This window comes from Chelonia mydas, chromosome 10 (assembly GCF_015237465.2).
Source record: "Chelonia mydas isolate rCheMyd1 chromosome 10, rCheMyd1.pri.v2, whole genome shotgun sequence".
Taxonomy (NCBI): Eukaryota; Metazoa; Chordata; order Testudines; family Cheloniidae; genus Chelonia; species Chelonia mydas.
This window is the reverse complement of record NC_051250.2, coordinates 34,751,850-34,766,499: the sequence shown is the minus strand read 5'-3', so window position 1 is coordinate 34,766,499 and position 14,650 is coordinate 34,751,850. Positions and strand designations below refer to the sequence as shown.

At 46.8% G+C, this 14,650-nt stretch overlaps 1 protein-coding gene across 4 annotated transcripts in view; it reads right to left on the bottom strand.

Annotated features, from left to right (window-relative positions):
- RAB11FIP3 (RAB11 family interacting protein 3) overlaps positions 1-14,650 on the bottom strand; it is a 165,828-nt gene that overhangs the window by 67,708 nt on the left and 83,470 nt on the right. For all 4 annotated transcript variants that reach the window (XM_027834786.3, XM_027834787.3, XM_037910991.2 and 1 more), the window contains one exon: positions 6,581-6,672. In XM_027834786.3, the coding sequence (XP_027690587.2) occupies positions 6,581-6,672 (92 nt within the window). The remainder of the gene's footprint in view (positions 1-6,580; positions 6,673-14,650) is intronic.

The following is a 14,650-nucleotide window of genomic DNA, read 5'->3' as shown; positions in this document are numbered from 1 at the left end:
TCTCACTTTGGAGGCCAGTTCACACAAAGACCACTATTCTTTTAAACTCAAGTAGTAGAGCTCTGTGCTGCGGATCTGAAGGTCCTGAGTTCAAACCCTGTTGATGATGTGTGTGGAGAAGCCGTACACCCACACAACATAGAATTTGTTTTTCCAGTTTTCTATTTACTCAGTTGGGTTATTTAATTCATGAATGAAAAAACATTCTTAAAATAGGCTTTTCAAACATAATTTGTCAGTTATGGTGTATGATGTGCAAGAAAACTCATAGGGTCCACATTTCAGTTTTGTCTGTGACACACTGGCAAGTTTGAAAGTTCAGAGGTATGCTTGAACCTCCAGTCACGAGGAGCAGATGAAGCAGTTTGGCTACGCTCTTCTCTGCGTCTTTGCCAGCCAGCAATCTGGCAGGATTTGATTGGGTTGCTACAGTTAAAGAAATATCAAATCTCCTCTAGATAAGAAATGAAAACTTTACATTTCCCCCTATCTTCTACCCTTCTTTCCTCCTCCTCCCTTCCACCCATCCACTTTCCTAACCCAAGCCTCTCTCCACATTGTTATGACTATTGCAACACAGATCGGTCAAATTGTAACAGGGCGTTTGGCCTTCTAAAGGTGACCTGCAAAGTGCAAACAGTCCGGCTGAGGCCCTTTTGGGTGCTTTTTTATGTTGCTCTGAAAAGATCCAACAGGTCCTTCCCCCTCTACAACGAAAACAGATTTAAAAAAGAGACAAACTTTTTAACATTACAGATCAGGGGTGGGCAAACTATGCCCCGGGAGCCGCATCCGGCCCTTCAGACATTTTAATCCGGCCCTCGAGCTCCTGCCGGGGAGCAGGGTCCAAGGCTTGCCCCACTCCAGTGCCTGGCCAGGAAGTGGGGTCAGGGTTGGCCCTGCTCCGTGTTGCTCCTGAAAGCAGAGGTATGTCCCCCCTCTGGCTCTTACGCGTAGGGACAGTCAGGGGGCTCTGCACACTATCCCCGCCCCAAGCAGCTCCCATTGGCCGGGAACCATGTCCAGTGGGAGCTGCAAGGGCAGTTCCTGCAGACGGGGCAATGCGCAGAGCCACCTGGCCATGCCTCTGCATAGGAGCTGGAGTGGGGACATGCTGCTGCTTCCGGGAGCTGCTTGAGGTAAGCGCTGCCCGGAGCCTGAACCCCTGTCCCTCTCCCAGGCCCCAACCCCTGCCCCAGCCCTGATCCCTCTCCCACCCTCCAAACCCCTTAGTCCCAACCCGGAGCCCCCTCAGGCACCCCAACCCCTCATCCCCTAGCCCCACTCCAGAGCCCGCACCCCCAGCCAGAGCCCTCATCCGCTCCCCACACCCCAACCCCCAATTTCATAAGCATTCATGGCCCTCCATACAATTTCCATACCCAGATGTGGCCCTCAGGCCAAAAAGTACGCCCACTCCTGTTACAGATTCAGGTCTTCCCTACCATATGTAAGGGGACTATTGTCCCCTTACTAACGTTCAGTGGGGGTGTTTTGGTTGGCTAGCTCCCAGTACTAAAAGAAAGCGGAAGGTTCAACGGGAAATCAGGACCCTGAGACTGACAGTCCCCAGGAACAATGGGGAGAGGCCAATGCTCCAGGTCAGCCTGATTGACAGAGCGGGCAGGCTATTCAGGAAGTCAGGAGGGTCCCATCCTCCGTGTGAGCTGGAATTGCCTGGGTCAGACAGAGTGGGGCAGAGTTAATGAGAAAGCAGGGGCCCAAGCTGAGCTGGGGAGCAGAGCCGTGCCAGCTAGAGAGGCCAGAAAAGCAGCCCAGGAAGCAGGTCAGAGCTGGGAGCAGAGTAACAGAAGCAGCCTACAGAGCAGACCTGTCCTGGGGGGAGAGCTGCAGCAACCAGAGCCAAGGGGGCCAGAGAAACAGCCCAGGGAGCTGAAGGCAGAGCAGCAGCAGTGCTGAGGCAGAGTGGAGCTGGAGCAGTCCGGAGCCAGCAAGGGGGACCCTGGGCAGTGGGCCCAGTGCAGGGAGACGCCCCCAGCCAAGAGGCCTTACAGGCCAGACTTGGAGGGGGATCGTAACCCTGATGGGGTGGGGGCAACACTGGGAAGAAGGGTCCTGCCATCTAGAGCCTGAGAGCATGTGGCCACCACCAGAGCAAGTGTCCAACCTGCAGCATCCCAGCAGCACAGCCAGGGACTGAGCAGGAGGCCTGGGACTTGTGAGGAACAGACTGAACTTCCCCGACATTCCAGAGATGCTGGTTGTGATGCCCCAGTGCCACAGAGCGGGGTGATGTGTTTTCCTTTAACCTTTCCCATTTTATCCTTTTTTTTTTTTTTTTTTTTTTTTTTTTTTACAATTTATTAAACAGCAATTAATTTTATTTGCTTTGACCTGTATGTAATGATCAATGGGTCAGGGAAGCATGCAGTGCAGAGAGAGCACCCCGAAGTGGGGACACCATAGCCCAGGGTGGGCAAACTTTTTGGCCTGAGGGCCACATCTGGGTATGGAAATTGTATGGCGCGCCATGAATGCTCACAGTTCCCAGCCAATGGAAGCCGTCAGGGTGGCGCTTGGGGCAGGGGCAGCGTGCGAAGGCCCCTGGCTGCCCCTATGCGTAGGAGCCAGAGGGGGGAATATGCCACTGCTTCTGGGAGCCGTGCAGAGCAGGGAAAGCCCTGAACCCTGCTCCCCAGCAGGAGCTTGAAGACCAGATTAAAGCATCTGAAGGGTCGGATGCAGCCCCCAGGCCATAGGTTGCCCACCCCTGCCCTAAGTGATCGCGACAAGGTTGGGGGTCGAGCCCCCCGGGAATCCTGGGCCCAGCCTTGTTGGGGTTACAAGGACTCTGCCACATAGGAGAGGAGGCCTCTGGATAAAGGGAGTGGGAGCGAGGACTCTGATCCTTTTGCTAGCCCACTTCATCGGGGTATTGTATAAGCCAGGAAAGTTCCCCACAATAGCGGGACCGTTCCCCCGCTTACACATAGAAGAGGAAGAACTAGGAGAATTATGATATCACAAGTAAGAAGAGTATAGAACAACCACCTTATTAACAAAAAGGGAAGAAGTTTTTATTCAGACTATTTATAACTTTTGTTTACACCTATTTAATTCAAACATTTGGGAAGAAAGAATTTTTTTAAGGACTCAGACGAAGGGGAAGAAGTATTAAGGGCAGGGAGAGTGTGATGCTTATTAAATCCTCCAGTAAAATTAGGGAAGTATAAAATAAGCAAGAGATTAAGGTATATTTTAAAGAGTTTTCCTGACTCCTTTGTGCATCATAGAGGACAAAAAGAGGGACATTTTATTCCCTTGCAGGTCACCTGTAAGAAATTTCTTCTGAAACCAGAATTCTGACAACTGAGAACAAGGGAAACTAGATGTTACCCATCTCCCTTTGACCGGCTTAAGGACATCACTGCTTTTGAAACGTGCTCACCTTCATCTAATCCACAGCCTAGAACCTCGTGTGCTGATTTACATGTTTGGGAACCTAAAGAGAGCCATCATCTTAAACGACAATTCGAACTGCATTGCCTTGCCCAGTAAACAAAAAAAACTGCTGCAAAGTTGTTTGATTGCTGCACACACATACACTGGAAATTCCAACAGGAGCATGAAACAAGGTACTTTCCACTGGAACACCAGAGTCGGTACGCCTAAGGGAAACATCTGGACTTTTGAAAGTTTGTGTCCTTTTTTCTTTTCTTCCCTCTTATCACCTGGATCAGCCTGAAAGAGGCTTTTGATTATGTCTGTGTGTTTTATACTGCCTTAGAAATTCTCTAGGGCAGCTCCTCCATACAGCCACAGGATGTAAATCCTTAGTTCCTCGCTCAGACTAGCAGAACAGCACAGTGCTTACAGGGTACATCAAAGAAAGCTCACAACACATTTGTTTGTGCCAGCACGCCTCGCTTGCTTTTTCCCTAGCTTCCCCTCTAAACAGTCCAAGCTTTCCCTGGTATAGCACTGCAGGATGTGCAGAATAAAATGCCAAATACCAGGGACCTGTCGATCAGCTATATTAAAAGAGAAAAGGAAAAAAAAACAAAACGAGACACTCATGTATTTTTACACTTGCAAGACTGAGCAATATCTTTCTATCATGCTCCCATTTGCAGAGGCTCTGTGATCTATATTTTCCTTATAGACTGGAAATTATTTCAGGTCGTGCATCAGACAACGGTGGTGATTTTTACCAAATACATTCAAAAACACATTGGGCTCATTATCAGCTAAAAGCTACCCCAAATACAACCCCCCAGAAATGGATTCTAGTTTTAAAAAACAAGCTGCAGGTTTGCCATTCATTTTCCTTCTATTTATGTTTTTATTCTGACAAGTAACTGACAGTAATTCCAGCAGGGTATGCTAAACTTCTCGGTATGGACTTGTTCCCACAATAACAGGTTAATTGCAACACTCTCACACAGCCACTAGGAAGTGCTCTTGCTCTATTTCCCTTCCCTTTAAAGACAGACTCTCATCCCCACAATGGCTCGCGGTAGCTATGTAGAATAAGCTAAGATCATTAACAGTATGAGTGCAACGGAGCCATCAGTCAAATCCAGGGAGTGAATATTTAAAGCCTCTAGCTGGCTAGTAGCAGAGAAAAGGTTAGAAGCAGCTGCAGCTCCCATTTAGCTTAGCCCAGTCAGCAGAGGTAAGAAGCATTTGTGATGCTGAACAAACTGGAAGAGGAATTTGAGAAAATGCATTTCCTCCCCTATCCCTCCAAGTATAAACTGTGGTTTCTCAGTCAAAAGGCTGCAGTCACCTTGCTAAATACAGCAATGGTATTTGTGAGGTTTATTCAAATACCCAAGAGAGCAAGCAAAATGGTGAAGCGTGTACTTGCATCTTCTCCTGCACACAGTATAAGGCAAGACAATGAGGGTATTTTGCACATAAAGAGCCAGACTCCAAATACATAACTTTACACTTAAGGAAAGCCTCCCAATGGAAGAACTTAAGGGTCACACATTAATCAAGCCCCTGGTATTGTTCCCTTTCTACAGATAGGGAAACAGAAGTGATTCCTCCAAGGTTGGAGAGCAAGTATCCGTGGTTTTGGTGAAAAGTGGGAACCAGCCAACAAGCTGTTTCAGTAAATGCCCTGGAAGTGGGAGAAGCAGAGGATTAAAAATAGGAATAGTTTATTCTGATTTTACTTTATACCAACCAGGGTCTTCAAAGTGACACGTGAGAGCCATATAAAACTTACTGTCTTGAAAGCACAAGGCAGCCAGTGGTTGCTTTTTAATGACAAAGGACAGAACAAAGCTGATCAATGTCAGGTGTATTATCAGGGAACTCAAGAGAGCAGCACCTAGCCCTCTATTGAAGAAAATACAAGACCAAGAAAATGCATTCTGGGCTGTATATTTATTTGTGATCAAGCAATAGCAGGCATATTTCTATGTGAACACAGAGCAGCTTTGAGACCCTGACCTATCCACTGGAGTCTCAATATTGCAAACCCTGGAGTCTTCCATTTTAGACTGTTAAAGGCTGGGGCAGTCTGGTAGGCAAGTGAACAAGCATGGGCACCATATACAGGGGGTGCCATCAGGCAAGGCTTTGAAAGAAATTCTGAATTATATTGGGGAACATTAAAAAACAGATTTGGAAAAACAAACAACCCGGTGAGCTGGGCCTTCGTGGAAGCAGGAGAGTGTTTGCTCAGAGGGTAAATATGGTGGCCCTCCTGCTGCTGCTGTCTGGAAGGCACCCAGTGCACCTGCCGACCAGGGAAGAACAAAAAGCCCACAATAAAAGCTGACAGGCATGTCCTGGTAACAGCAGCCTCATTTACAGATAAGGAGAGCAAACAGCAAGAGACAAATAGAATGGCCTAATCCTTCCCACTAGGGAGGGCCAAGGGGGAAGGGCATCATTTGCTTTTTGAAATGGAACATTCTATGTCAACAACAAAAATAAAATGCGGGGTGGGGGGGGGGGAAAATCACACTGCCCTTTGCTCTGCCTTTAGCTGACAGCACAGCAATGAATGACATCCGAAATATTCTGTGTCGTCCTTCTGTTTAGGAACAGCCTCCAAGAGATTGGAGCAGACAGGCTCATGATGGGCGTATTTATAGTAAGTACTTCCTGGAACTGGGTTCATGCTCTCTGTTGCCACAATCCCCAGTGGCAAAACGAACGCAACCACAGCAACGCACCTTTGCCATGCTTCTAACATTCTTTTGCCACAAGGGGCATCGCTCCCACAAAGAACAACACACACTGGGAGCTTGTGGCCAGAGATGGAAAAACCTTATGAGCGTTCAATGCTATCTTCAACTCTGAGCACCAAAGCAACATGCAGTGATGTCTGGCTGGCAGAAATACTGATTCTAATACAAGGGTAAGCTGAAGGGATGCTATCAGACTTTTCATGTAAGTGCCATTTTCTATCAAGAACAATGCTTGTGTTTAACATGTCACACTGGGCCCAGCTTTCAGAGATTCTGAGCACCACCCCCACTGAAGTTAACAGCAGCTTGAGGGCTCAGCTCCTCCACAAGTCAGACTGCCTATGTATTTCAAGTCCCAGACTACACACACCCCCAGTTTTCATGCCCTTATTTAGCTTACTAATACTTGCCTCAAACGTGACGAAGTCATCGAACTCATCAGGACAGACAGAAGGTTCTTCCTCGTGGGTATACCCCATCTCACACAACTGGCTGTCAGAATCTGAAAGCACAGAAAACAAAAGGTCAGCTATTACTAGCGGGGAGGAAAGATCAGAAGAGGATTTGAACCCCAAAATGAAGAGCGTGTCCCCGTGAGAGCCGGTAGTTGCAGGGCAGACTTGAGAGAGGACTTAATTTTCAACAGAGGGGGATTTTTATGAGGGGGGATTTTTAATCATTATTAAAGATCCCAGTTTGAGAGCAGCCAAAGTCACAGGATTAATCCAGTTAAAAAAGTGCTTCCCAACATTAGATCCTTGGTGTCCTCCGCACCTTGAAGCCGATTGGCATCTGGGTTCCTCTCCCCCCCGCCCCCAAACACACCCTAGCACAATTGCTGCCATCTCTCCTTTTCTGCGTGTTCTTTCTTCGCTCTTTATTCTTCTGTGTTATTGTTGGTCACTAGCTTTTTTTGCTGTTCTCCCCAGCAATGCCACCTCTTCCCACTTCCCCATTCTCCTACTCAGCAGAAGACTACATGCTGCTGGGGGCAGGGGAATCCATCACTTCTACACAAAACTGAACTGATTGCCATGGGACTGGTGAAGAGAGCAGGCTGCTGCTGAGCCTGCAGCTTCATCACGAGCCACCAAGACAGAAGGGCAGGGATAGGGGGTAGCTTTCAAGGGGCTTTACTTGAACCACTTTACCCAAAACATGAGCATCTTGACATTAGAGTAGATCTGGGATCATAGAATTTTTCTCAGCCCCAACGCTCCCTTCTGAACAAGTCCTCCCCACCCCTCTGAGCGAAACCTAAAACTCTTCCCACAGGTTGAGAAACACTGGGTTAAAGTAAGATACCCAATCCTGTCAGCTCAAATTAAACGGTGGGAGCAGGATCACATCTCTTGAACGTACACATATCAAAGCTGTTTAACTCAGATGATGTTAACCAGGGCAAGGAATCATTATGGACAACAGTGTTTTAGAGAAGCTCTCCAATCATGTTGTATTTTGGGAGCCGGAGGGGCTCTCCCCTCACGACTGATGGAGGCGGATGGTCAAAGCAGAAAGCACAGCCTGTGTTCATGTGTCCTTTAAGCTATTTTCCAGAAAACTGACTCCACAGCCAGTTCAGATCTCTTCTAGGCTTCAGTCCAAACTAAGATTTCTCTAGAAGTCAAACGAAGCTCAACAATACAGCCACCATGTGTAAACATGTGTAAACACCTTTGGAGAGTACATTCCTTAGTCACAGCATAAGCCTTTAAAAAAAAAAAAAAGGTGTGCACAAGTTCAACATCTATCCAGAAAAATGTTATAAATAGCTTTTGCTATTAATAGATTTGACTTGTTATTAAGAGTAGAAGGCAGCATGGTCTATTAATTATTAGTAGTAGTACAGAACATTGGACTGGGAGTCCAGCTCTGTCACTTATCTGTTGTGTAAGCATGGTCAAGTTACTCTTCCCCAGCCCCTTCTCCATTTCCCTTCCCATCCATTGACTCCTCTATTTAGCGTGAAAACTCTTCAGGACAGGGACTGTCCCAATCTCTATTGGGGCTTCTAGGCATTACTGTAACACAAATAATCATCACCTAAACAAGTTGCTTTCTGTCAGTTCTATGGCTGCAAATTGTTCTGCAATTTGAAAAGCCTGGGGAATAGTGCTTTTACCCTAAGGGTGAAGAAAAGCATCCTAGCAAAAGCCACCACCAAGCTATGTTTACAAGAATATTTCACTGCTATAATCAATAGATCCTTTGAGAGCAGCAAAACCAAGGAGTGTGTTAGCATTAACTGTGATGCACAGAAACTTGACAAGCAGCAGGAACTCAGTCGCCCGGGGTGGGAAGACTGGGCTGAAATGTGCATACCTGGTTTAGCTAGCTTGCTGTACTCATTACAAAGGCAGTGTACATTTACTTAATCCCCTCTTTCAAAGCGGGTTTTTTTTTATTTTAAAAAAGGAGCAAACACCTCTTAAAAATAGGCCTGATTATTCCATGACTTCAGATCTCCTTCTAGGGCTACCATATTTCAGGTTCCCAAAAAGAGAACACTGCTGGAGGGGTGTGGGGAAGAGCTGGAGAGGGGTGTGTAGTGGAAGGGGTATTGGGGGGGGTGCTCACTGGAGGGGATACCTACAACGGGGGTGCTCACTGGAGGTGGGGGGCAGTATCACCCCCTGTCATGGTGGCAGGGTGGCTGGCACAAGCTCAGGACGCAGTGACAGCCATCAGTTAGCACCTCCCAGCAGGACCTCCTCCCCAGGGCTGGGGCCTGGGTAGGCAGGATCCAGCAGCTGTGGCTGCAGGGGGATGGACCAATCAGCTGCGGAGGTAGGGAGAGACTAATCAGGAAGCAGACCAATCTGGGCTCTTTCTGAGCTGCAAAGATTGTTCTATAAAAATCCCGGACATTGCCTGGTATTTGAAAAATCCGCCCGGACGGAGGATTTAAAAAAGAGGCTCTGCTCAGGAAAACCCAGACATATAGTAACCCTGCCTTTACACCTATCTCCTCCCACCCCCTTTTTACTCTCCCTAACTCACTCAAAGCCAAGAGTTGCAGTAATCTTCCCTAAAACCCATCAATGCTGCCCTTTCAGTGGGCCAGTAAAAATGGAACATTATATAAACACACGCACACGCACCGAATCCAGGCTCTAGGAGCAACTACTGTACAGCTAACCTCTGGCTTGATGGATATCCTCAGCCTATGTTTACGGACGGTAAAGCTATCTAATTTAGAGGAAGCCTGCAACACATGGCATTCTGACAAAGCAGTCCTCTCTTAACCTGGATGTGTGGCTTTTAGCGGCAACACCATAAATCACAGTGAGGAACAAGCCTGAACATGTTCTTTAGCAAGTAGTGTCTGATTATGTGCTCTCCCATACAAGCCTGGCAGGGTCATTCCTTCAACTGATGAAAGGTGCTCCTGTGTGTGATTTACGTCTGTAATATCTCTTGGAGCAGCACAGGCCAAGTTCTCTTTTGCCAGTGGTTTTAGTCTTTTGATTCTGCTTTGTAATCAAAGAGAGATTGTCACGTACTCAGCCAGAGCTAGTCAGTACGCTAATAATGAGACAGCTAGCCAGCATTCCTCCTCCTGGGCAAATAAAGTGGTCATGTAAAAAGGCACTTTAAGACCGTGTTTTCTTTACCTCATTTTTAGCCCCAATGTTATTTAAAAATTCAAAGTCTTTTCCTACCAGAAATTGTTTCTCTCTCTGATTTTAGTTACTCGGCTCTATATGCAGCTTTGATTTAAACGAGGCTGGACAAAGCACTTGAGAATCTCCAGTAGCAAGGAACAATCCTGAACTGGATTGGAAAGATAACCCAACAGAGCTTTTCCATCTCAACTTTCTATCATTCTAGGATTTCAAGTTTTGAAAAAGGCAATGTGGGCTCCTGACTTCTACAGCTGCGAAAACCCAAGGAAAGTGCTCTCATTCCCAACCACACGAGGCAGAGACTGTGACCTGAGAGTAGGGAGAAGGCTGATCTTTGTGGAGGAGTGAGCAGCCCTTCTAAAATATACTATTAATATTGACATCTCTAGGTGAATGAGGAGAGATGTCATCAGATGTGGACCTTAAAATTCATGCCTCTGGATTATTACAACATATCTTAACTCAGGCTAGTATTTGAAGAGTATTTGGAAGCTGCAGCTAGAACAGAATGCAGTGGCCCATTTAGTGGTGGTCTGCATAGACTGCACATTGCTCCACAGACTCTGCTGACTTCCAGTTAGTTTCCAGATGCAATTCATGGTGAAAGTTTCTATTTCTAAAAGCCCTTTATGACTTCAGAGCCCCGTCTTTACGTGGGTATCAAGAGAGTTAACAATATACAGAGTGTTGAGCTGAAAGCGACCAGACCTGTGCCAAGCAGCTGGGAATTGGGTGGCTGCCAGCCCTTTTACCACTATCATCTAGAACTGCTCTAAGCTGGGTCAGGCAACATGTTGGCTGAAATACTGAAGTCTGGTCTACAATACTGCTCCCATTGCTGCTAGCAGCAGAGGGGGGGAAATTTACAAGTCTACAGTAAACACAGCCTCAGCAAAGAGCTCTTGATTCAAATTTACTCCTCTCTCCAGTCTAAGACAAAGCACCACTGGCCCTCCATGCATGCTTCCAAGCACAACTACTTATTCAGGTCCTTTCTGGGGGGATAGGCTGGAATAGGAGGGTTTTAGGTTGGGGCGGGCGGGCTTTTAGCTGTATTAAGAGAGCCTGATGTTTTATATGCACAATTTGAGATGCTGATGGGAACCCTGCACAATTAAAATAAACAAAATCTCTGCTACGCTCAGCCTCTGTCATCATTTCAGTCGGCTCAGACGCTGTCTGATCCCACCCTTTGTGCTTGCTCAGTTACATGAAGGGACAGCGTCCAACACACTATATCTTATTCAGTTGCGTGGAGAATATGGATGCAAGTTACCCCATCTGTTTGTGACTTGGTTATGCTGGAGAGGTCCCTCTGAACAGTCCAATATTCTATTCTTACTGTGATTTGTGCTTTGAAAATGTAGCACCACTAAAAAGAGCTTTGCAAGAAAAAAAAGTATAGGTTTCTCAATAGCTGACTGCACACTTGCCACTGCTCCATTCTCCAGGAGCAATCGCTAGGAGTCAGGTTTGTTTCCACATCCCTCCAACTCAGGGCTACTTTCTCCACTATCAGCAAAGGTGCTGAAAGCAGACAATGAAGACAAAAAATAACCAAAAAAACAAAAACCAGTGAACACCATGGATGAGTTTTCTACTCAACTCATTATCTTTCCTCTTATGGCTGGTTCTTTCCCCAATTCTCCCCCCCCCCCCCGCTTCCTCCCATATGGCGCTTTGTGTATACTAAGGGTTGCTATGGAGATCTTGCCTTCCTGTCCTCCAACACAATAGGCTGCATTAAGCTTTCAAATTCCTGTCCAAATGAGCAGAAAAACAAAAGAACTACTTAACTGCTTATTAGGTGCTCCAGATCCATGAACACCACCTTCACACGTATGTACGAACTCATGCATGAAGTCAGCACGGTATAAGACCTTGCCCAGGCTAGAATGGTTTCTGAAATGCTCCCACTATCGCAGCCAGCAGCACAGCTTCACTAGCAGCATCAGCAACAGTGGGAGTATTAGAGTAGAAAGGGCACTGGCATTAACCAGCATTTACACACGGTCGACTATGACACCAGGGACACTCATGCAAACTCTCGCCTCCTCCCTGTCCTCTCTCATCTGCTCTCCACTAACCTTCCACCTGGCCAAGTGACTCCATCCCACCTCCGATCTCCCTCACACCCACTCTCATCCCTTTTACTCTCCTTTACTCTGGCTCTTCCCCCACTCCACCCCCCCCCACCAGAACAAACATGCTTTAATCTCTGATTTACAGGAGGTGCTTTGACTCCACTTGTCCCTCCATCCACACCTCTTTCTCCCATTAGTTTCTGAGTTCACTGTGTGACAGGCTGGATCACAGAAACCCCCTGGGAGCTGCCACCTGATGTGCCAAGACTACTTCTGCTCCTGCTTTCCTGCCCTGTCAGCTTAGGACTTCAGTGTCCTGCCTGGTTTGAGCCAGACCCGCTAGCCTGCTGCAAACCCAGACCCAGGTCTGAGCCACTTCCCCTACCAGCTATAGGCTTAATTGAAAGCAACTTAGGAAATGTTCCCGTCCTTGACACTCAGATGTCCAACTCCCAATGGGGTCCAAACCCCAAATAAATCTTTTACCCTGTATAAAGCTGTTCTCCGCCCCCCCCCGCCAAGTATTAATACATACTTTGGGTTAAATTAATAAGTAAAAAGTGATTTTATTAAATACAGAAAGTAGGATTTAAGTGGTTCCAAGTAGTAACAGACAGAACAAGGTGAATTACCAAGCAAAATAAAATAAAACACGCAAGTCTTAGTACAGTAATAAAACTGAATATAGATAAAATCCTCACCCAGTAAACTTCCTTTTACAGACTAGTCTCCTTCTAGTCTGGGTCCAGCAATCATTCACACCCCCTGTAGTTACTGTCCCTTGTTCCAGTTTCTTTCAGGTATCCTTGGGGGGTGGAGAGGCTCTCTCTTTAGCCAACTGAAGACAAAATGGAAGGGTCTCCCAGGGGTTTAAATAGACTTTCTCCTGTGGGTGGAGACCCCTTCCAATCTCCTATGCAAAGTCCAGCTACAAAATGGAGTTTTGGAGTCACCTGGGCAAGTCACATGTCTGTGCATGACTGAGTTTCTTACCACCCAAGCCACATTCCTGGGAAAGCTCAGATGTGGATTGGCGTCTCCAAATTCTTTGTTGGCTTAAGGGCTTCTTGATTGGGAACTTACTGAGAATAGTCTTTTCTCAGGAAGCTGACCAACTGCTTCACTAAAACCTACTCAGAATCAAACAAGTATGCATCCAATATTCATAACTTCTAATACAAAATTGATACATGCATACAAATAGGATTAATAGATTCAGTAGATCATAACCTTTACAGAGATATGTTACCTGGCATATGTAGCATAAAACACATTCTAGTTATGTCATATATACATTATAAGTATATTTTCATAAAGCTTTATGGGGGGCACCGTCACACACTGAATATGCCATCTGGAGTTCTCCTCTTTCAATTCCATCCCAGGCCTCCTACAATCTGACTTCCACTCCTAGCATCCCAATGGAACCGTTCTTACCAAAGTCTCTCCTGACCTCTTCTTGGCCAAAGCTCAGAACCAGTGCCCCACCCTTTTCCTCTTCAACCTGTCAGCTACCTTTGACCATACTCTGTCTGCTCTTGTCCTCATTTGGCTTCCATGACTGTCCTCTCGTAACTCCCCAATCACTCCTTCTGCATATCGCTCAGAGGCTCCCCATTCCCACTGCAACTTTCTGTGCTTCATCCGTGGTCACCTTCTCTTCTCCTCCTATACCCTGGAGGTGGGTAATTTCATCCACGGACATAAATTCAACTCTCATCTCTATGCCAGTCACTCGCAGATCTACCTCTACTCCAGACTGGTCATCTTCTGTCCAAACTACATCCCAGCTTGTCTCTTGGTCATCTCCTCCTGGACATCCAACTGTCAGGTGAAGCTCAGTGTGGCAAAACAGACCTCCTCCTTTGCTCAAACCCCCCCCCCATTCCCCTGTCTCTCCCAATCACTGTGGACAACACCACAATTATTGCCACTCAGAGCTGTACCCTGGGTGTCATCTTCAATTCTGCCCTCTTTAGATCACTATGTGCAGGCTGTGTCTAAATCTTGCCACTTCTTTCTGCATAACATCCCCCAGATACAGCCTTTCCTATTTCATCCAGACTCGGCATCTCACATCTCAGTTACAGCAACATGCTCTTCTCTGGCTTTCACAAATCCCATCTTGCCCTGCTTGTATCCATTCAAAATGCCGCTGCAACGATCATCTCCCTGGCTTCTCAATTTGATATGTCACCCCTCTCTTTGCGTCCCTCCACTGGCTCCCTTTTCTCCGTCACATACAACATAAGCTACTGGCCTTCATGTTCAAGGTCCTCCACTGCCTATCTCCTCTCATACACTATCGAAATGTGACCTGCCTCTGATCACCCATTGTTAAATAGTCAAACATCTTTATGCTTTCTCCCATACTGTCCTGCATTCAGAGTGGGGGCTCCCAATGAACATCTGCAAAGCTACCTCAGTGTCCTCATTCAAATCCCTTCCTAACACGCTCCTTGCTATGATGCCTATGAACCCACTTGACAATGGTTAGGCAGATGGTGTACAGATGGTGACCTATATTATCTCATTGGTTCCTTGTGCTCCCTTGCCTGTCTTTATTCCCCTGTTGTTTCTCCTCTTATCATTCAATTGTAAGTTCCTTTGGGCTAGGGCTTCTCTTGGTTCTGGGTTTACACAGCACCCAGCACAATGGGGTCCTGCTCCATGACTGTGGCTCCTAGACACTACAGCAGTACAAGTTGTAAACAGCACTGTCACTGGCATAGCTGGTACTAGGATGGTGAGAAACTTCCCCCATGAGTCT